Raw genomic sequence first — 21,366 nt, forward strand, 5'->3', positions numbered from 1 at the left:
AACTTTTAATTTCATCTCTATAATTTACAAGTATGTTGCATGGGGGATTTTACTTAATCTCTCAGAACCTCAATTTCCTCATCTGCAAAACAAAGGAACTGCCTAGCAAACAGTAACTAAATAGTGGCTGTAATAGTTCTGTTTACTATTAGTTGGTGCCCTTACGTCTCTGTCTTGTACTATCTCACTTTGGCCAGTAGGATAATCACCACAGCTCTGCTTATAACTATTCTGCCTTTGCTATGGGATGGTAAGGAGATCAATTGTAAGCTGGACCTTATTCAATATAGGAAAATAGAAACCATGGAAGGCATGGCAATTAGCTATTAAGGAGAATGCAAAGGCTTTTTGCACAAACCAAAGCCCATGCTTCCATAGACAGCCTCATCAGCTGTGAGTTTTTACACCTTTTTTTTATCCTTTCAAGCAAATTCTTTCCTCCCAGGGTTACCACCATATCTAAGGCCCTGAAGGCTGGTAAAGAACAGATAGTCCTCTCAGATATGTCATTCAGCACTAGCCTGGGAGCTGCCCTGTTTGGATTCTCCGTGCAATAATCCAGAACTGAGCCTCAGTAATGGTAAGGTGCTGTCTGCCCACCTAGCAGACGGTCAGTCCCTACATCTTGGGCCCCCCAGATCCTGCCCTAATCTCCAACTGCCTACAGTCACCTAATATAGACTCAAAACGGGACAAGGAGAAACACAGGATTAAAAAACAAGTGCCCAGTCAAAGGAATATCAATGTAGACATTGTTTACCACTTGGCTAAAGGGCTCATGTTTACCACTGGCTGAATAAAGTTGCCTTTCATGGGTCTTAATGGTGTGGATTTTTGTTAGGTGGTTTATTGGCAGTAAAATTCACCTTATTTATTCTTTTTTTCTCAAGTGGTAAAAGAGTTGGAAATGCAACTTCAGCAGGCCCAGAAGTTGAAATGATTTGGTTATAGGGGTGTTGAAAAGCTCTGCCAAACACTTCATCGTCACTAGCCTCCTAAGGCACCAGGTTCCATCATTAGAATCCCATTATTCTGCCTACAGTAAAAGGTCCTGTCATTATCTTTAGCATCAATTAGTTTAAAATACTTAGGGCCTTGGGGGGAAAATAAAGTCCTACTCTGTTTCATTTGGGGTTAGGGAGACACTTCAAGGACAGGAATGATTAGTAGGACCAGTGTAGGTACTGAGACCCTGGGGGTAGGAGAGATTCTTCTCTAGTGTACAGGATGTGTGGGTGTGGAGAGGACACAGGGAGGAGGGCAGTCCTGGGTCTTAGAGGTGCGAGGGTGGGGGCTACAGCCAAAGAAAGACTGCAACATGACAAACTGGAGGGGAGTTTAATCTAGAGCCAGACCTCTGTGTAGATGAAACAGAAATATGTTAACTGCGACTTGATTTAAAATTGAAAGGCACTGACTTTCAGAATGGACCATCTGAAAATGCTGTATAATAACCATTAAAGTTCTTTTTAAAATTTAGCTGTTGGGACTTCCCTGGTGGCACAGTGGTTAAGAATGCGCCTGCCAATGCAGGGGACATGGGTTCGAGTCCTGGTCGGGGAAGATCCCATATGCCGTGGAGCAACTAAGTTCCTGAGTCACAACTACTGAGCCCGTGCGCCACAATTACTGAAGCCTGCTCTCTAGAGTCCGCGAGCCACAATTACTGAGGCTGTGCGCCACAACTACTGAAGCCTGTGTGCCTAGAGCCTGTGCTCCGCAACGAGAAGCCACTGCAATGAGAAGCCTGCGCACCACAATGAAGAGTAGCCCCCGCTCACCGCAACTAGAGAAAGCCCATGCGCATCAACGAAGACCCAACGCAGTCAAAAATAAATAAATAAATGTTAAAAAAAAATTTAGCCGTTGTGTCATGAAGCAAATGGATAGTATACATTGTTTTAAAGCTATGATACCAGTGACTAATTCTTTCTTCTTTTGAGAACAAATAATAACTCAAAAACCAGAAAGCTATCAGAGATATGTATAAATGAGCTTAAAATATAAGGCAAAACAATTTTTGGTATAATTCAGAAATAAACAAAAACAAGTAAGTTATTCTATTCTTCAAAACTTTAAAAATCTTTTAAAATAATCTTTCATTTTGGAAACCAAAATCAACATAACAATTATTGTCTTTTGAGGACACCATTTCAACCTATAGAACTGTATATAACACAAAATTGGAAACATATAAAGGTGACCAAATAGGAAAATGGTCTTTCTGAATATATTTTAATTTTTTACTGAGTAATGCAGTTGATTATTCTAAGGTTCTAAATTCTTCCATCTTGCAGGAATAAAATAGTAAAAGGAAAAATTAACACTTACTAAACTTTTATTAAGTAACAAGAATTTCTAAAATTGTTACATGTAAAATGTCCATGGTTCTATGTGGTAGATACTGTAACCTCCATTTTACAGACGAAAAAACTAAGAGTTTCAGAGACTTTACTAATAGCACACCACTGTAAATGCTTAAGCCAGGAATATAAAAGCAATTTAGAGATCTTGAGAGGGAACTTAAATTCATTGGCTTGGCTAAATGTTTCTCACTGGTACCTAATTAATAAATTCAATGCAAACTTTTACTTAGAAGCAGTTGCAACAGGTTAGCTTACACCTACCATTTACTACCTTGAACTGTCAATCCTATGATCAGGCACTTATTTTGGTCGCATATAAAACAACTTCTCCCTTAAGTAGCCACCATCATCTCATACGCAATTGACTGTTTATTACAATTCTATTTCCCCCCAAGTGTTTGACATAACAGGAAAATAATTCCAAACTCATGCATTCCACAATCTCCAACCCACTCATTTATTCATTCACTTAATGAATATTGAATGTCTACAATTCTTGCTGCTGAAGATATAAAGCCTAAGTCTTATGAAGTTCAATAGGAAAAAGAGATACCAGATAGATGATAGAGATAGATTGATAGATGGATGACAGCTAGCTAGCTAGCTAGACAAATAGATATAGATATAGGTATAGATAAAATAGTGTTATGCCCTTGTGGCAAAAACTGAGAGTTGTCACCCAGTAATCATTATCTTCTTTGTCAGTAAACTAACCTCTGAATTTAACTGGGCATGGCCACCCAGAATAAATCTACATTTCCCAACATCTCTTGAGCTGTGTTTGGCTATGTGACTAAGTTCTGCCAAAGGGATGTAAACAAAAGAGATCTGAGCAATATCAGGACATGTTAGAAGGAGACCTTCATTACTTTTTCTTTTTCCTGCTGCCTTTCTCATTACTTTTTCTTTTTTCCTGCTGACTGAAATAAGAGCATGCTGACTAGAGCTGAAGCAATCATTTAAGCCCAAGGGGCTGCATTTTAGGGCCAATGAAGCAAAAATGTTAGAGTTGACTGCGCCCCTGATAATTATGTCAATCACACGAACCCTAGATTATTTACCTCTGGGCAAAATTTATGTGTGAGAAAAACAAACTTCCATCTTTTTGAAATTTCTGTTTTTAGGGTTTTCTGTCACTCCCATTCGACTTTAATCTTAACTAATACAAAAATATTTAAAAAATAAAGCAGAGTAAGGGATTAGAGTGTGGCACCATGTGATATTTTATTTTTTTCTTTTTGCGGTACGCGGGCCTCTCACTGCTGTGGCCTCTCCCGCTGCGGAGCACAGGCTCCGGACGTGCAGGCTCAGTGGCCATGGCTCACGGGCCCAGCCGCTCCCCGGCATGTGGGATCTTCCCAGACCGGGACACGAACCCGTGTGCCCTGCATTGGCAGGCGGACTCTCAACCACTGCGCCACCAGGGAAGCCCCATGTGATATTTTAGACAGGGTGACTGGGGAAGGACTTTATGAGGAATCAATAGTTGGGGGGAGTCCTGAATGCATGAGTAAGCCAAGTGGTAGGGGGAGAGCATGTTCCAGGAAGTGGGAAATAGTAAGAGCCAAAGCCTGGATGTGGGAGGGAACATGCTTCTGTGTTCAAAGACCAGCAAGGAGGCCAACATGGTCTACCTTCCCAACTTCTTATCCTGATTCCCAAACAGAAATCCTTGACTCCAGACCTTGCAGAGATCAGTCAACTTTGCAGGCACTGTTCTCTACAGGGTCTCTTCAGAAAGACTCATGACCCAGCTGTGAGTCTAAGCTTTTACTCAGATAGCTTCAAGGCTCAACCTCTAAGGCCCATTACAGAATGCTCCCCCACTTCGCCATTCAAATATAACACATTTTTCTGAACTTACTATAGGTTCTCACTCTTGCTTAAGGGATGGCACTATTGATCTGCCCCATATTGCTTTCTTTCTTCTTGAAACTCCTTAGATATTATGGTCAATACTTTCATGTTAACTGTTAATAATCTATCATTCTGTTCTAATTGACGTATTCAATATGTATCTTTTGCCACCTCAATTAAGATGTAATGTAAGGGCTACATCTTTAAAAGTTTTAAAAATCTTTTTTGGCTAGTATCTCTTCAAACAGAAGGTACTCCATAAAAACCTTCTGTATGTTCATTCAAACATCTCACAAACTAGAAACACAATGGAGAGAACCTAATCTTTCTTGGTTCCTCCCTTTTGCCAGGAAGATATGAGTAGCTGAAGTATTTGGTGCTATATATAGTCAGTTGATGTCAGCTGGATGCCAGTCTCTTCAGAAAGGCTCAGTCCCCAGTTTGAGTCAGAGCTAGGGACCATGCTATCCCAGGCTCAAGGATAAAAACCATCGGGCCCAAGTGCCATCCATATTCCATCTCCAGTCTTTCCTCCACAAATCAGGATTCATCCTTCCTGAAAAGCACGGTCTAAGAGCAAGGTAAGTATATTGTTTCCTAAAATGTTCTATTAGTCAGTTGTCCAAGGAAGTTCAGAGTTGTGACTCATTAATGGGCTTTCTTTGCTTTAAAGGACAGCTGTTGATGCCAATATTAAAATACTACCACCAAAGAGTTCTGGTTTAATCTGGCATCCTTTCTTCATTCTTACAATTTGCTGGAATTGATGTACTGTGATGTTGGTACAAATGAAGGCCAGTAAGGAAACAATGACAGATTAAAATAAACTGTGGAAAAGAGAGAGGAAGGGGAAAGGAGTCCAGCTCTTTCATTGTTTCTTATTGCCCAATAATCATTGTACTAGTATATAGATAAGACTGGGCTGGAAACTCTGAGAAACAGCCTCTGTTCACTGTGACATTGCCTGTCAATGAATAGCATGCTCTGTCACCAGACAAGGAATGGTATTAAAGTCTTTCAGTAGAAAGCAATAATAAACTCTTAATAAAGAACAAAGATGCTGTCTCTCAAAAGGATGATTATAAAACACTCCAAATGAGTTCTTGACATTGCCTCAATAATGTTCCTTTATTTTTCACAGGGAGGGAACAAAAAAATCATGCTATCACATAATACCATGGTGAAGCAGAGGAAACAGCAAGCATCAGCCATCATGAAGGAAATCCATGGAAATGGTATCAGTGAAAACCCTTCACAGCAATAATATAGCTCAGCATTAATGTAGACTCTTCCTGATGTTATTTAATATTCTATAGTTTACTTCCTTTAAATTCTTGCTATTCTGTCATAACAAACCTGGAGCTCTAGGGGGTGTATAAAAGCCTATGGTAACTAATCCTTTTGTAGTCATCCTTTCTCATTTGAAAGCTATTTTCAGATGAACAACTGCTCTAAAGGAATGAAGCAATCTGACAGCTGATGTACATTCTACTTGGCTTGCCTTTCACATTTCACGTTATAAGTTAATATCACCACTCTCAGATCTTTTTTTCTCTTTTTTGGACAGGTCTCATACAATCTTGTCTTCATTGTCCATCCCACAAGATCTATCTTGATTTCTTTTACCTTATATTACATAAATCATTCAAAATCTGTTCTAGCATCTTTTTTTTTTTTTAAAAAAAGGTGTTAAGTTGGAATTCATATTCATTGTGAACTTCTTTAACCCTGAAACCAGTCTTCATATTTAGTAACTGATTTACCGAGATATTCTGTGTGGAAATCTACTTCTATTTGTAATTTCTAGGAAAATATAGATTTCTTATAGTCTCAAGCATATAACTCAAAAAAATTTAATATAAATTAGATGCAAGATGATATTCCACTCTCTTCTCTAAGTTCTAGCAAAACACTCTAGAAAGTAATGCTTTATACATTGCATTTTGATTGTTATAAAGGAAATTGAGAAAAGGATAGCATCAATTTTAAAAGTTAATAAGTAGAATATCTACATAGTTTTAAGGGCTGATTTGAGCCATTCCAGAATATATTTGTGGAGTTTTCAGGGCACCTCCTTACTTCCCTTCTATTAACAAGGAATGTGACCTTTTACCTGAACAATACTAAGACCTAGAGCAATGAGATCTTTCACCAGGTAGCTGGGAAAAGGCATAAGTATAGCATTTTCATATTTCACCTTCCATAAAGCAAGCTGAATAGAACCAATCAGAGACTGTGTTAGATGCTTCCCCCCACAATGCAGTCATATCTAAAGGGTTCTGTTATTAAGTTTTGTTTTCTATTTTTTTGCAATACAAAATCACCACACTGGATTCAACTTAGACCCATGTTTTACTAAGATGTCAAACTAGTTTGGAATAAAGTGAAAATAATTCTGAATCAGACACCAGAACTAAATTTGTACCAATGCAAGGTTCCAAAATTCAGGCTTCTTTTAAATTTTTGCACTTCTTTGTATTTCCTGCTTCATGTAGTTTACTTGAAATTGTTTTAATAGTTTCCTTGATCAATAAGGAAAAAATCAGATAATCACTTGAGTTTGAGACTAAATTATTTATCTTAAAACTAGGCTTGGGATAAGTTATCATTTTCTAATTGCATCATAATCATAAATCAATCCATCATTTTAATGTATTCCCAGTTTAAATCATGTGTTGGATTCTACTCTCTTATTTCTGACATAGACCTATAAGAGTATCTTTTCCTTTTTTTATAATATAACTTTTATTTTTTTATGAAATATAAAGAAAAAGTACAATTATATCTCAAGGGGAAAAAAAACCCTCAAGACTATAATCTCACCACCAACAGGTCCTGGCCAAGTAAAGTCTGCTGAAGCCCTCCCTCCCAAGTCACGGGAAGATTTCCAGTCCCTTAAATGGAGTCACATGCTCTGCCTTTGTTGGAGGTCAAGTACTACAGATAACAGGGATAATCACAGACTTCTTTCTTAACTCATCTCAGATAAAACAGCTGCAGTACTTTAGGAAGCAGTTTAAATAATTTCCCTCTTTTATTTCCTCTGACATCTTACATGGAACTTTACTATTTGTATATGACATAGTGTTTAGAGATCTGGAGCTAGGGGAGTATCATTTTTTCTAAGGAGGCAGAAATGAGACATGGACTGCAGAGAAACCTTTCTGGGAATAATTCTCCAAACTTTCAAACACTTCACACCAACAAAAACCTGGATAATTTAAGATAAAGCATGCAACTCTTTTGATCTTAATTCTAAGACTAAGTAAAATTTGGACTGGATTGTCCTCTATAAAAATGAATAGAGAAGCTATTTGAAGTTCTTCTCCCACTCCCTTCTCCCCTTGTGCATCAAGATTTTTTTTTTCAGTATTATAATTCATTTATTTTTTATATCACTTTTCAAAGACATTTAGCCTGGAGGAGAATGAAATGTGACAATGAGATGGCTAAATGAGTTGTCTTCTAAACCTGAGCTAGGAGTTCAGTCCAGTTCTTGCTGTGGGGAGAGAGACTATAGCTGGTGAGCCTTGAGATGATCAGTAGGAAAATATAAGAATCAAAAAGGAGAGTTTTTCATCAGAGCACTCATTGAATCTGAAGGAGAAATAACCTCAAAGAATTACTGAGAAATCCTACCCATATAGACTAAAATACATAGAACTGGATAGCACAAGTAAAAATGTAGATAACTCACAGCCTCTACTAAGTATACACCAAATTGTTCACTCATTATGGCTCCATAATGATTTGGTGTCAAATAATGTACCAGAAGCAAAAGTAATTAATAAAAAGTATCTCCTAACACTAAGGCTCTATACCTTCAGACAGACCATCCTCAGCATCATATCATGATGATCATCAACATGGTCATCAACATCAATATTAAAAGTGTTAGAGCTGATGATTAGTAGCTGTTTTGTGTTACTACTGTGATGCAAAACCCAGAAGCTTTAAACAGAAATATCAGAGCCATGTTGCAACTGTATAACAAGTGCCATTCTAAAAGACAAAAACACCAAAATACTTTGCCATTATCTGTCATGAATTAGTTGTGGAGGCAAGAAAAGATGGCTTATAATGGTTCCATGCCCACCAGCCCTGTGCTATTTACTCCTGATGCTGTACATATTCTCCAGTGGTGATCATGTTTCTCTCTCACTCAGTAACTCATTTGAGACTTGATTACTGAAGGAAGAGAGAGAGAGAGGGAAGGATAAAAGAATAGGAAGTAATAAGTCTATAGAGAAAGAGAATGGGGAATGAGAATGGAGGAAGGAGAGGCACTCTAGAGCAACTGGCATCCGTCCAGAAATGGTGGGGAAAAGGAATAGGAATTAAAATTATCTAAGAACTGGGAGTATGCTGTCCCCTGATCTTAAGCACAGATATTGCTGACAGTTTAGAAGAAGAGCTTCAGAAATAAAAAGACTACAGTTGTTTCAGTCACCCTACAGTTTTCGCACCTGGGCTCTGTGAGGGCTTTTTTGGTATGTTTTTTTTTTGTTTGTTTTTTCCCTCATGACTGGTGAACAGCTTTTCCCAGCACACAGAAGAGGACTGAGCAGATTGTTTTTGCGATTTCAGGAAAAGAGTTTAGTCTGTGGTCTGAAAACAGGAAGCCAGGTTCTAAATGGAGTGCTGTTGTTGATATCGTACCAGGAGCCCTGAGTTCCAGACCAGACAGCAGATACCTCATCTGAAAATGAAGAGGTTGGATCTGTTGAGTCATCTAATTCTAAAATTTCATGATTCTAATATATTGAGCTATGTGCTCAAACATCAGTGTATTTGAGTTTTTCCACCAATAACAGAGGCAGTGATAATATTAACACAAATTGCAGGGGTACTTCGAAAAGCATAGATATAATGTCTTGACTTTCAGACAAAAGATAATGTGAAGACCCCTTTTACTTTTCCTGTATAAGCATATCTTAAAGTATAATTAATCAAGTCATCAATATAAAAATGAGGACACCAGGAAGGACTTAAACACTACAGATCAAATGTAAAAAGTCTAGGGGAGAAAAAGAACTTAACCTAATGCTTAATGTACAAATTTGTTAGTTTTCTTTGGTTTAAAATTTCACATTAGCATTCTCATAACCCGAACAAAAAGCATGCTTTATCTTGAAAATTGGTGTGCAATAATATGTTGTGAAATCATGGATTTTTCTAAGCATGCCATAGATTTCTAAACCTCTAATAACGCTCTCCAGCAAAGTAGCAGCAGAGAACTAGGCTAAATTCCAATTTATACCAAAGTTGAAATTACAATGTTTAATTCTTGCCATATTCTATCATCCTAGAAGAATGATGAACATCATTTCTTTGTTGCCTTTTTCACTCTAATATGCTCTAATTATACGTCCTATAAACAGTACTAGATGAATTACTGGTTTGTGTAACTCAATTTGCATAATTCAATACATTGGTAATCTCATTTTTTAAATGTTTATAGATTTACACAGTTATTGAATGGTAATACATTAACAGTAAATTTTTGAACTCAAATCAAGGCAAGGAGATACGAAATAGGAAAATATAGAATCCCAGATGAGTTTCAAAATCAACTTTTTAATCTAGAGAAAATTATTAAAGATTACTAATAAACTTTTAATCAAATGTAGACTTTTCAAGTATTATTCAAAACCACAGTCTGGACTATTAACTTTTATATAATATGTATATATGCATGTTGCAGTATGCAATAATGTATATTTATGGACTATTATTCAATCTACACAGGCCAACTGTCTGTAAACAGGCAGAAGAGTCCTGTTAAGTGTAGAGAAAATCTCTTGGCTTCAATCAGGCTTTTAAGTAAATTGATAGGACCACCCTAAAGCAAATCAATTTCAGTTATCTCCCCTTCTGTGGTTTTGCCCATTTTACCAGAATTGCAGCTGCCCGTGAATCATGGCGAAACAGTTTTAAAAGATCTTTCGTCTTACTACTATTATTTATAAGTGGGTATCTTTACAAACTATGAATTGGATTCACTGATCTAACTAAATATGTAACTTTGGCAGGATCAAAATTACAAATTAAAAATACAGAACTACCTGTGCACACATAAATCCTTGTTGACTAAGTTTTAGAATGTTAACCTATGATATAAATGTGAAAAAAAAATGTTTTTTGGAGGAATTTAGGTTCAGTGTCTGCTCATAAGACTACATATTGAAGAAAGGTTTGAAAAAGGAATTGATCACATTTTCAAAGATCACTGATACTCTCCCAATAAAATGCAATTTTCCATTTGGTTTCCAGTACTCATAGTAATATGGTTAAAGTGGAAGGAAAGTATATTCAAAAATCAAAAGTTTGAACTTTTTAATGTAAGATTTTAAATCTTAATTTAGCTACAAAAATAATGCACATTTGAGGACATTACTGAGAAAGAATATTGATTACAATTATTTAATATTTCTAGTAGATTGAAAAATGTGGAGGTTTTTGTGGAAATTAATTTGATAATGGTCAAGACACTAAAGTTATATTGTAATAGTTTTTTATAATTAGATATTTATTCCAAAATAATCATTATTTCCTTAAAATAATAGCAAACTATAATAGATTAAGTCCTATAAAATCTTTAAAGAATAAATGGAAAATTCTGGATCACTATAAACGACATTAACAGGAAAGCATGCCTAGCAATATTATTTTCAATAGATGATCTAATGCCACAAAGACAACCTTCTAATCCATCAGGGCAAGGATATGAACCCTGAATAAGTTATATCATTTATCAGGCATCCAGATTAAACACACTGTTAAGACCCTGCACAGAGGTTTGCAATAAAGGGCAGGGAACAGCTGAACTTGGATTCTATCTGCTCAGTTGACACCATTCTTTTCACTCTGAAAGTTTAAGTAAATGAAAGTGTTCATACATTAGATTTCCCAACTCACAGATGGTCTGGAACTCCAGCGCCAATTACATCATAAACTTAACTACTGGAAGGGAAGGGGAAAAAAAAACCTTGGAGAATTTAGTTTATGTCTTTTATTGTTTGTTTGTTTATGCAAAATATATTGACTTAAAATGTTCCTATGTCTCTATCAGTATGCTAGTGAATATTTAACTGGTTCTTTGGGGGGAAAAATGCCTTGGTTTGTAGAATTTGCCAATTTCTGTGGTATAAATACTCTTGCCATGGCCAATTTTGAGCTACCATCAAGGAGAAACTGAATGCAGAGTTGGGAAGAGATGTGTAGTAATACAACACTATACAGTATTTCCACCATACAGATATAATAGATATAAGAAAACATCAAGAGCATAGATAATAGCAAAAAGGAGTAAAACATTTAGAAAGTGATATTTTTGAGTATTTATTGCTTTCTTTTTAATATAACTTATTATTAAGTTTATATAATTTAATTTTAATAGTGGTTATGTTCACTGAGTTTAACTACTGGCTAACAGAATTTCTGAAAATTTATCAGTCGACTCTTGTGAACCAGTACAAGCCTGCTCCAGACACCACTAGATTTCTCATGCAGTGCTTCTGGTCCCAGAGATACACAGGACCTTTAGATGGTCACTCAAAGCCAACTATTAACTCACTGTCTGTTACTTACAGAGTAAGAGGGAGAAAATTTAGGCTTAAACGTAGTAGAAGGAAGTATGAAGAATAAGCAAAGAGAGTTGAGAGTTGGTCAATTATTTTGTGTGCCTTCTCCTCTTTCCTTTTTGTCTCTTTTATCTCCTCTCTTGTGGTATAAATTTACTAGTAATAATGGATTGTACCAACTGATTATTGAGGGTAGGTAAGTTCCTCATGGCTCTTGCTGCACATCTACTCCTTGTAGCAACTTGGGTGATGATTACTGTGTTTTGCTAAAAAGGAGTGAATGTTTCTTATGAGCCCAAATGAGTCTGGCCAGAGGTATATCCATATTTTATACTTCTGCTCTTTTTTTCCTCTCCTCTTCAAGGCCCCCATTGCTGGGCTTCTAGGCTATTCTTCTTTACTCTTTCTTGATTCCAATCTTAATAGACTTTTTGGACCTACATCAGTGAGATGAAGATCTGAAGAGAATAACCATAGTTAGCATGCTTTTAGTTGAAAATAGCAGAAAATCAGAAACGAACTAAAGGGAATTTATTGCCTCACATAACTGAAAAGTTCAGAGGTGATTTGATAAGTCTTCATCTGGCAGCTCAAGTATGCCATTAAGGACCAGGTTTCTTTCTCCCTGTGCTCTGATTTTCTTGGGGTAAGCTTCACCCCACATCTGGCTCTATCATTTTATCAAGTGCATACCAACAGTTTCCTGGGCAATATACATCCGTGCTTACCTGCAGCAGGAAAAGAAAGTATCTTTGACACAATGTACACAAAGAAAAGTCCTGATATTTTGCCTCATTGACCTAGGTCAGGTCACACACCTGTTCCTGTATCAATCACAAAGGTTAATTAATTCCTGTCAAATATACCCCAGAAAACTATTGTAAATCTAAGTGGCCAGAGGGATGGAATTCAAGTAGGGCATGTGGTTATTTCAGAAACATTGGTGGAATCAGCTAATACTGGGGGCCATTAGGAAGAGGAAAATGAGATAAAAACATTTTCTCAAATTTTTGTCTTGGGATCCCCAAATTAAACTTATGCCATAGCTTGAAATTTAGAACTTATAGAAAATAACATAATAATATGCTATTCCTTTTTCTAGCTCCTCTATTTTCATTTAACTGTTTATAATGACTCAAATTGGTAACAGAAAAGGAGAGAAAGAGAAAAGCTGCATCCCTGTTTTGGTTTCCTTATGAAAAAACTTTGTAGCCTTAACTGTAAGGAGAGATTCCACTGCTATAATATAAAGACTGTTGTTTTTGCATTTTCTAGTGGCTGCCTGCTTTGGGGCATTTTTATTTCCTGAAAATGTCCCATTAAAACATTTGTTTAAAAACATTATTTGTCATATATAAATACATTACATAGAATGTGTATTCCTAGAAGGTTAATGGACAAAAAAAAATCTATTGATTTCGATTTTCTGTGTTATTATTTTATCCTGTTTCTCTCTCTTGCATTGCTAATTGAATTATTTTAAGAAGCATTTAAAGGAGATTTCCCCTCCACCCCGTAGTATTGCATCAAATTACTATAAGCCATATTGTGTCTTTTTGGTCATTTGTGATCTAAAGGGAACTTGCTATTTTGATTCCAGAATCAAAAAGCTGAAACAGTCCACTCCTGTCACACTTTCTAGAACACTGAGGGATATATTCATAGACACACTGAAAAATAATCCAGCTCCTTCCATGTTGCTAGCACACAGTAACAGACTCCAAACACTTGCAAATAAACAATAGTGAATATTCCCTGTAGAACTCAGCAGAGCTGGCAAACAAATCCCAGGAAACTGTAAAATACCCTCATCTACCCTGCTGTGCACCTTCATTCCTCTTCCATAAGCTATTTCTGCCAACCCTGGGGACTGTAATTTTTTTTTTTTTCACCTTAGAGAGTAGACAATGCCACTCTGCGCTGCATTAGGAAGGGCTATGGAAATTTTTTAAATTGAACATTTTTTTAATAATAGACTTTATTTTTTAGAGCGGTTTTAGGTTTACAGAAAAACTAAACAGAAAGTATAGTATAATGTTCCTATATACCCCTTCTCCTCCCAACACACAGTTTCTCCTATTATTACCATCTTGCATTAGTGCGTTATACTCGTTATGATTGACGGACCAATATCGACGTAGTATTATTAACTGAAGTCCACAGTTTACATAAAGTTTCACACTGTGCGGCACTGTCCTATGGGTTTTCATGAATGCACAACTGTCACGCGTCTGCCATTACAGTATCATACAGAAGAGTCTCACTGCCCTAAGGTTCCCCTGTGCTCAACCTCTTCATCTCCACTCCCTCCACACAGCCGCTTGGCAGCCAGTGATTCTTTTACTGTCTTCCAAGGTTTTGTCTTTTCCAGAATGTCATAAAGTTGGAGTCATATAGTAGCCATTACAGACTGGCTTTTTTCACTTAGCAATATACATTTAAGGGCCATTCATGTCTTTTCATGGCTTGATAGCTCTATTAAACTTTTAATTTTGATATAAATGTAGTTTACATGGAGCTGTAAGAAAGAATACCAAGCAATCCCACGTACCTTTTTCCAGTTTCCCACAAGAGCAACATCTTGTAAAAGTATAGTACAATATCACAACCAGAATATTGATATTCATGCAGTCAAGAGAGTCCTACCAATCACTAATGTCTCCCATTTATATATATATCTCTTTTCATTTTAAGATGCTATAAAATGGAATCATACAGTATGTAACCTTTGGGGATTGGCTTTTTTCACTCAGTGTAATTCCCTCAAGATAGATCCATTTGCTGTGTTTCAACAGTTTGTTCGTTTTTATTGCTGAGTACCATGCTTTGGATGGACCACAGTGTTTTTAACTTTTTACCTACTCATTAAAGTACATTTGAGTTGTTTCTTTTATTATTATTAAGAATAAAGCTGCTATGACCATTTGTGTATAGGTTTTTGTATGAACATAAGCTTTCATTTCACTGGGATAAATGCCCAGTATTGCTGGTAGTCCTATGTTCAGTATTTAACAGAGCCTATTAAATTATTTTCTCGGGTGGCTGTACCATTTTACATTTCCAACAGTGATGTATGAGTGATCCAGTTTTTCTCCACACCCTCGCCAGCATTAGATGCTGTCACTATTTTTCATTTTGGCGATTCTGATATGTGTATAGTTATATCTCATGGTTTTAATTTGCATCTCTCTAATGACTAATAATGTTGAACATCTTTTCCTATGCTTATTTGCCATCTGTATATCTTCTTCAGTGAAATATCTCTTCCTGTCTTTTGCCCATGTTCTAATTGGATTGTTTGCTTTTTTACTGATGAGTTTTAAGAGTTCTTTATATATTCTAGTCTGTTTTCAAATATGTGGTTTGCAAATATTGTTTCCTACTCTGTAGTTTGTTTTTTCATCCTCTTAACACAGTCTTTCTCAGAGCAAAAGTATTTAATTTTGCTTGATTTATCAACTGTTCCTTTTATGGACTGTGCTTTTGGTGTCAAGTTTAACAACATTTTGTCCAGCCCTAGATCCCAAAGGTATGATCATGTAATTTTTCTTCTTTAGCCATTTAATATGGTAGAATACATTGATTTCTGAATATTGAACCAATCTTGTATCCCTGGAATAAACCCCACTTATTCATGGTATAGAATTCTTTTTCTGTATTGTTGAATTCTATTTACTAATATTTTGGTAAAGATTTTTGCTTCTATAAGCATGAGGGATATTGATCTGTAGCTTCTTTTTTTGTGTGTTGTTTCTGTTAGCTATCAAGGTAATAAACTAATTGGGAAGTGTTCCTTCATCTTCTGTTTTCAGGAAGAGACTATGTAGCATTGGCGTTAATTCTTCTTTAAATGTTTGGTAGAATTCTCTGGTAAAACCATCCAGGTCTGAAGATATCTTTTGGGGGAGATTTTAGAATTATAAATTCAATTGCCTTATGGCTATAGGATTAATCAAATTATCTACTTCATGTTGGGTGAGATGTGTTACTTTCTGCTTTTCAAGGGATTGGTCATATTTTTTCTGTTTTCAAATTTATGTGAATTTACATGTAGAGTTGTTCATAGTATTCTCTTTTTATCCATTTGCTATCTGCAGTGGCTGTAGTGATATCCCCTATTTTGTTCCTGATACTGGTAATTTGTATCTTCTACATTTCTATTTTTCTGTGTCAGTCTAGCTAGAGGTTTGTCAATTTTACTGATCTTTTCAAAAGCCAACTCTGTGCTCAACTGATTTTTCTCTACTGTTTTTCTGTTTTTAATTTCTACTCTTATCTTTATTATTTTCTTCCTTCTGCTTGCTTTGGGTTTATAGTATAGATTTGATACTTTTCCTCTTTTTTTAATGTATGCATTTAGTGCTATAAATGTCCCTCTCAGCACTGTACTGTCTGTGCCCCATAAATTTGATATGCTCTATTTTTAATTTCAATCAGTTCAATGAATTTTTTATTTCCCTTGAGACTTCTTCTTTGACTCATGGATTGTTTAGAAGTGTGATTTTTTTTTTTTTTAGTTTCCAAATGTTTGGAGATTTTTCTGTAAACTTTTTGTTACTCATTTCTAGTGTGATTCCATTGTGATCAGAGATCATACTGTATATAATTTTGATTCTTTTAAATTTGTTGAAGCTTACTTTATGGTCCAAGATATTGGTCTATCTTGGTATATACTCCATGTGCACTTGGAAAGAATGTGTGTTCTATTGTTGTTCAGTAGAATATTTTATGCTGTTTATAAATATTTTATAAACAGTAGGATTATATCCTACTGGTTGATGGTGTTGTTGATTTCTTTTATATCCTTGCTGATTTTCTCTCTGTTGTCCTATCACTTGTTGAGAGAGGAATGTTGAAGTCTCCAACTCTAATTGTGGGTTTATCTATTTCTCCTTTTAGTTCTATTAATTTTTGCTCCATTTGCAGCTCTGTTTTTTGGTGCATACACATTTAGGATTTCTAGGTCTTCTTGGTGGATTGACACTTTAATCATTATATAACGTTCTCTGTCTCTGGAAATTTTCTTTGCTCTGAAGTCCACTTTGGAATTAACATAAGCGCTTCTGCTTTCCATTGATTAATGTTTGCTTGATATCTTTTGCTATCCTGCTACTTTCAACTTGCCTATATTGTTCAAGGCACTTACTTGAAGTGAGTTTCTTCTAGACAGCTTATATTTGGGTCATGTTTTGTTTTTTTTGTTTTTTTGCGGTACACGGGCCTCTCACTGTTGTGGCCTCTCCCGTTGAGGAGCACAGGCTCTGGATGTGCAGGCTCAGCGGCCATGGCTCACGGACCCAGCCTCTCTGTGGCATGTGGGATCTTCCCGGACCGGGGCACGAACCCATGTCCCCTGCATCGGCAGGCGGACTCTCAACCACTGCGCCACCAGGGAAGCCCTTGGGTCATGTTTTAAAATCCAGTCTGCTAGTCTCTATCCTTTAATTAGGGTATTTAGAGCATTTTTATTTAAGCTCTACTACTGATGTAGTAGAGCTTAAGTCTACCATTTTATTTTTTGTTTTCTGTTTGTTGTCTCTGTTTTTCCCTTCTGTTTTCTTTTTCCTAGCTTCCTACGGATTACTTGCACATGTTTCAGAATTCCATTTTTATTTATCTATAGTTTTTCAAGTGTACCTGTATAGTTTTTGGTAGTTGTTCTATTACATTATATGTGCTTAACTTATCAAAGTCTACGGATATTGTCATTTTATCAGTTCAAGTGAAGTACAGAAAACTTATCTACCTTCATGTCTATTTACCCTCCCCTGTTTATAATAAAATTGTGTTAACTATTTTCTACATATATTTATATCAGTTTTATAATTTTTGCTTCTATGATCAAACATAATTTAGAAAACTCAAGAGGGGAAGGGAGGCTTACTGTATTTACCCACGTTTTTGCTTACTGTAATCTTTTTTTGTTCCGATGTTCTAAGATTCCTTATTTTATTGTTTCCCTTTTGTTTAAAAAACTTAATTTAGTTATTTGCTATGGTCTGAATATTTGTGGCCCCCCCAGAATTCAAATACTGAAATCCTAATGTCCCTGATGGTATTAGGACATGGGGCCTTTGGGAAGTGACTAGGCCATGAGGGTGGGGTCTTCATGAATGATATTGAAGACCTTATGAAAGAAGCCCAAGAGAGCTTTCTTGTCCCTTCTACCATGTGAGAACACAGTAAGAAGTGGGCAGTCTACAACTCAGAAGAATGATTTCAACTGAACCTACTATGCTGGCACACAAATCTCAGACTTTCAGCTTCCAGGCCTATGAGAAATATATTTCTGTTGTTTATTAGCCACCAGTCTTCGATATTTTGTTGTAACAGCATGAACCATTCTTCTAGGGTAGGTCACCAGGCAACAAATTTCCTAGTTTTCCTTCATCTGAAGATGTCTCAATTTCCCCTTTATTTCTAAAGAATATTTTCACCGGGTATCAGATTCTGGGTTGACATTTCTTTTTTTTCAGCATTTTTGTCCCACTTCCTTCTGATCTTCATGATTTCTAATGAGAAATCCACTGTCATTCTCATTTTTTTCTCCCTATAGGTAAGTTGTCATTTTCCTCTGGCTGCTTTCAAGATTTTCCCATTGTCTTTAGTTTTTAGAAGTTTATAATATGTCTTGTTGTAGAGTTCTATAGATTTATCTTTTATAGAATGCTTTTAGCTTCTTGAATCTGTAGGTTTATGTCTCTTGCCAAATTGGGGAAGTTTTTAGCCATTATTTCTTTGTGTACTTTTCCAGTCCCACATGCCTCCTCCTCTCCTTCTGGGACTTCAGTGATATAAATGCTGTATCTTTTGTTCTAGTCACACCAATCCCTAAGGCTTTCTTTTTTTTTTTTTCCCCCAGTCTATTTGTTTTTCTCTGTTGTTTTTATTGGGTAATTTCCATTGTTCTATCTCTCAATTCACCATTTCTTTCCTTTATTCCCTCCATTCTGCTACTGAATCCATCCACTGAACTTCTTATTTTGGGTATTTTATTTTTCAGTTCTAATGTTTCCATTTGGTTCTTTACAACTTTTATTTCTCTGCCATGATTTTTTATTTCTTTGCTAAAATTTTCTATTTTTCTTTCATTTGTTTCCAGAAATTTGTAATTGCTTTTTGAAGTATTTTTATCATGGCTGCTTTAAAATCTTTGTTATTTAATTTTAATATCTCAGTCACCTCATGTTGGCACCTGTCTTCTTTCATTCAGTTTGAGATCTTCCTGATTCTTGGTATGACAAATGATTTTTTTATTTGAGCCTGCATATTGTCATATTATGTTCTAAGAATCTTGCTCTTATTTAAGCCTTCTGTTTTATCTATCCTAGTCTGATACTGCTTCAGCAGGGGAAGGAGAGTGCCACCTCATCACTGCCAGGTGGAAGTAGGAAGTCAAGGTTTCCCAGTTGGCCCCTACTGAAACTTGAGGAGGGTCACTTAGTTACTAGTAGGAGGGGGTAGGAGTTCAGAATCCCACCTGGTCTCCACTAACACTACAGGGATGGAGGGTTGTTACTGGCTGACAGGGATGAAAGTCCCAGCTTCCTCCTTAGCCCCTCTGATACCACCCTTATGGGAGCATCGGGGCACCTCATTACAGCCTTGCAAGGGTAAAATTCTGGGCTCCCCACTTGAACTTTGTTGATATGGGTGAGGCCAAAGTTTTTCCTGTGGTATTTGGCTGAAGTAGAGTAGCTATTGTCTAAAAGTTTTCTGTCTTTCTAGGTTGTTTCTTTCCTGGTCTTGGCTAGTAAGAACAATCTTTTTGGAGGCTTTTGACTGCACCTTTTGGTGTTTCTGGGTTAATAGCATCTTCAGCTCCAAGTCTGGGATATATGGGGCTAAAAGAAAACCCAGAGAATTCAGTACCTTGTTGTTCCTTGGATCCTGAGGAAGGACCTTGTTGTCCCTAGCTGGTCTGCCTTCTTCTCTCCAACTTCCAGAGTCTTCTTATGTTTATTTTATACATAATGTCCAGGATTTTTAGTTTTACTTAGTAGAGGTATAGGGAAAAGTAGATCTATTCTATCTTCCCAGAAGCAGAAGTCTTGATATTATAATTTTTATAATTAATGGAGCTCCTCTCTGGGTAACATCAAAATATATAAACAAATTGATTTTTTTTCAAGGCAAAATGGGGAGAAAATTTGTAAGTAATTTTATTATTTTATCTCTAAAGACCTCCAAAAGCCTAATTATTAGGGTTAATTTGTTACATCAGAAAATGTTGTCCCCATCAACCAGCATAATTATTTATTTTACAAATGGTCCAATTTTTCTTCTTTGCATTTAAGAGCAGTCCACAGTGGCAAAAGAACTCTGTGGGTTACACAAAAAGATATTTCTGATTAAAGGTGCAAGTGGAGGAGTTTTATTTCTTTGGGATTTTAGAAAAGTCCTTCAGTACTAGAAATAGAAAATAACAGTTGTTTACTGAACATCTCCTATATTTAAGGCATGGGGGACACAAAGACAAAAACATAAAGAATGTGCAAGCCATAAAATAAGTAAAACGGAATCAAGTAATTGTGATTCAGTGCTATGGGAATACAGAAAAGGCATGAATAATTATGAATAGAGATTTTAGAGAAGGAATTGACAGAAATGGCACATAAGCTAGATTGAGAAGGATTTGTTCATTTAATGCTTATCACCTACCTATTTTATGTTAGGCTCCTTGGTGCTAGATGCAGAATGAATAGCATTCTGACAGAGACAGGAAAATGGGTGGCATGGGCCAAAGGGTAGACATTCTTGTAACAGAGATTGCTAAAATTGATACAGAAAAATGTTGGGAGTCAAACAGAGCTTATGAAGAGAATTATGATCAGTGTTGTTTGAAAACTCACTAAATAAGGAAAGATTAAATTAATAGTGTCATTAGCTTACTTTCATTCACTCTTTCTATGTGCCAGGTATGATGCTAAGTGTTTGATAAGAAACATTTTATTTAATCCTCAAATCAACCCTATGCAGTAGGTGTTATTATTAGCCCCACTTTAGAGATAAGGAAATTGAGGTTTACAAAAAATAAGTGACATATCTATGATCATACATTTAGAAAGTAGTAGAGCCAGGATTCAACCCAAGGCAGTCTGAGTAAAGAGCCTATATTTTAGTCACTATACTAGCATATAGCGGGCAATAAATTATGAAATTTAGCAAAGCACTTAAAAATGCTTATCTTGGGGTTTTCATGCACATGCATATTGTTTTACAGATGTAGATGGCATGGACCTGGGCAAAAAAGTCAGCATCCCCAGAGACATCATGTTGGAAGAATTATCCCATCTCAGTAACCGTGGTGCCAGACTATTTAAGATGCGACAAAGAAGATCTGACAAATATACATTTGAAAATTTCCATTATGAATCTAAAGCACAAATAAATGTAGGTATAACTTGATAATGTGGTATCTAAATAAACGGGCAGCACTTCTAAATTTATATGTGTTATTAGATTCTCAAACAAGTATTCTACAAATTTTCTTTTCATTGATTCTGTTAGACTTTTTATTTTCATGATAATGAATAGTTTAGGTGGATAAACAAAGGAAA

General features: G+C 36.1%; 1 protein-coding gene and 1 long non-coding RNA gene across 3 annotated transcripts in view; one reads left to right on the forward strand and one right to left on the reverse strand.

The window, feature by feature from the left end:
• LOC117199541 (uncharacterized) overlaps nucleotides 1-21,366 on the reverse strand; it is a 69,766-nt gene that overhangs the window by 11,812 nt on the left and 36,588 nt on the right. The window contains exon 4 of one of the 2 annotated variants that reach the window (XR_007476906.1): nucleotides 8,787-8,922. The exons of the other annotated variant lie outside the window; for it this stretch is intronic. This is a non-coding gene — a long non-coding RNA (uncharacterized LOC117199541). Of the gene's footprint in view, nucleotides 1-8,786; nucleotides 8,923-21,366 lie in introns of those variants that run through there. 2 annotated transcript variants of the gene reach the window in all.
• The window catches only part of MYOZ2 (myozenin 2), a 35,220-nt gene continuing 18,353 nt past the window's right edge, over nucleotides 4,500-21,366 (forward strand). Inside the window, exons 1-3 of the mRNA XM_033419340.2 lie at nucleotides 4,500-4,804; nucleotides 5,365-5,458; nucleotides 21,030-21,199. Of these exons, the coding sequence (XP_033275231.2) occupies nucleotides 5,383-5,458; nucleotides 21,030-21,199 (246 nt within the window). The 5' untranslated portion in view covers nucleotides 4,500-4,804; nucleotides 5,365-5,382. The remainder of the gene's footprint in view (nucleotides 4,805-5,364; nucleotides 5,459-21,029; nucleotides 21,200-21,366) is intronic.

This window comes from Orcinus orca, chromosome 4 (assembly GCF_937001465.1).
Source record: "Orcinus orca chromosome 4, mOrcOrc1.1, whole genome shotgun sequence".
Classification (NCBI taxonomy): Eukaryota; Metazoa; Chordata; class Mammalia; order Artiodactyla; family Delphinidae; genus Orcinus; species Orcinus orca.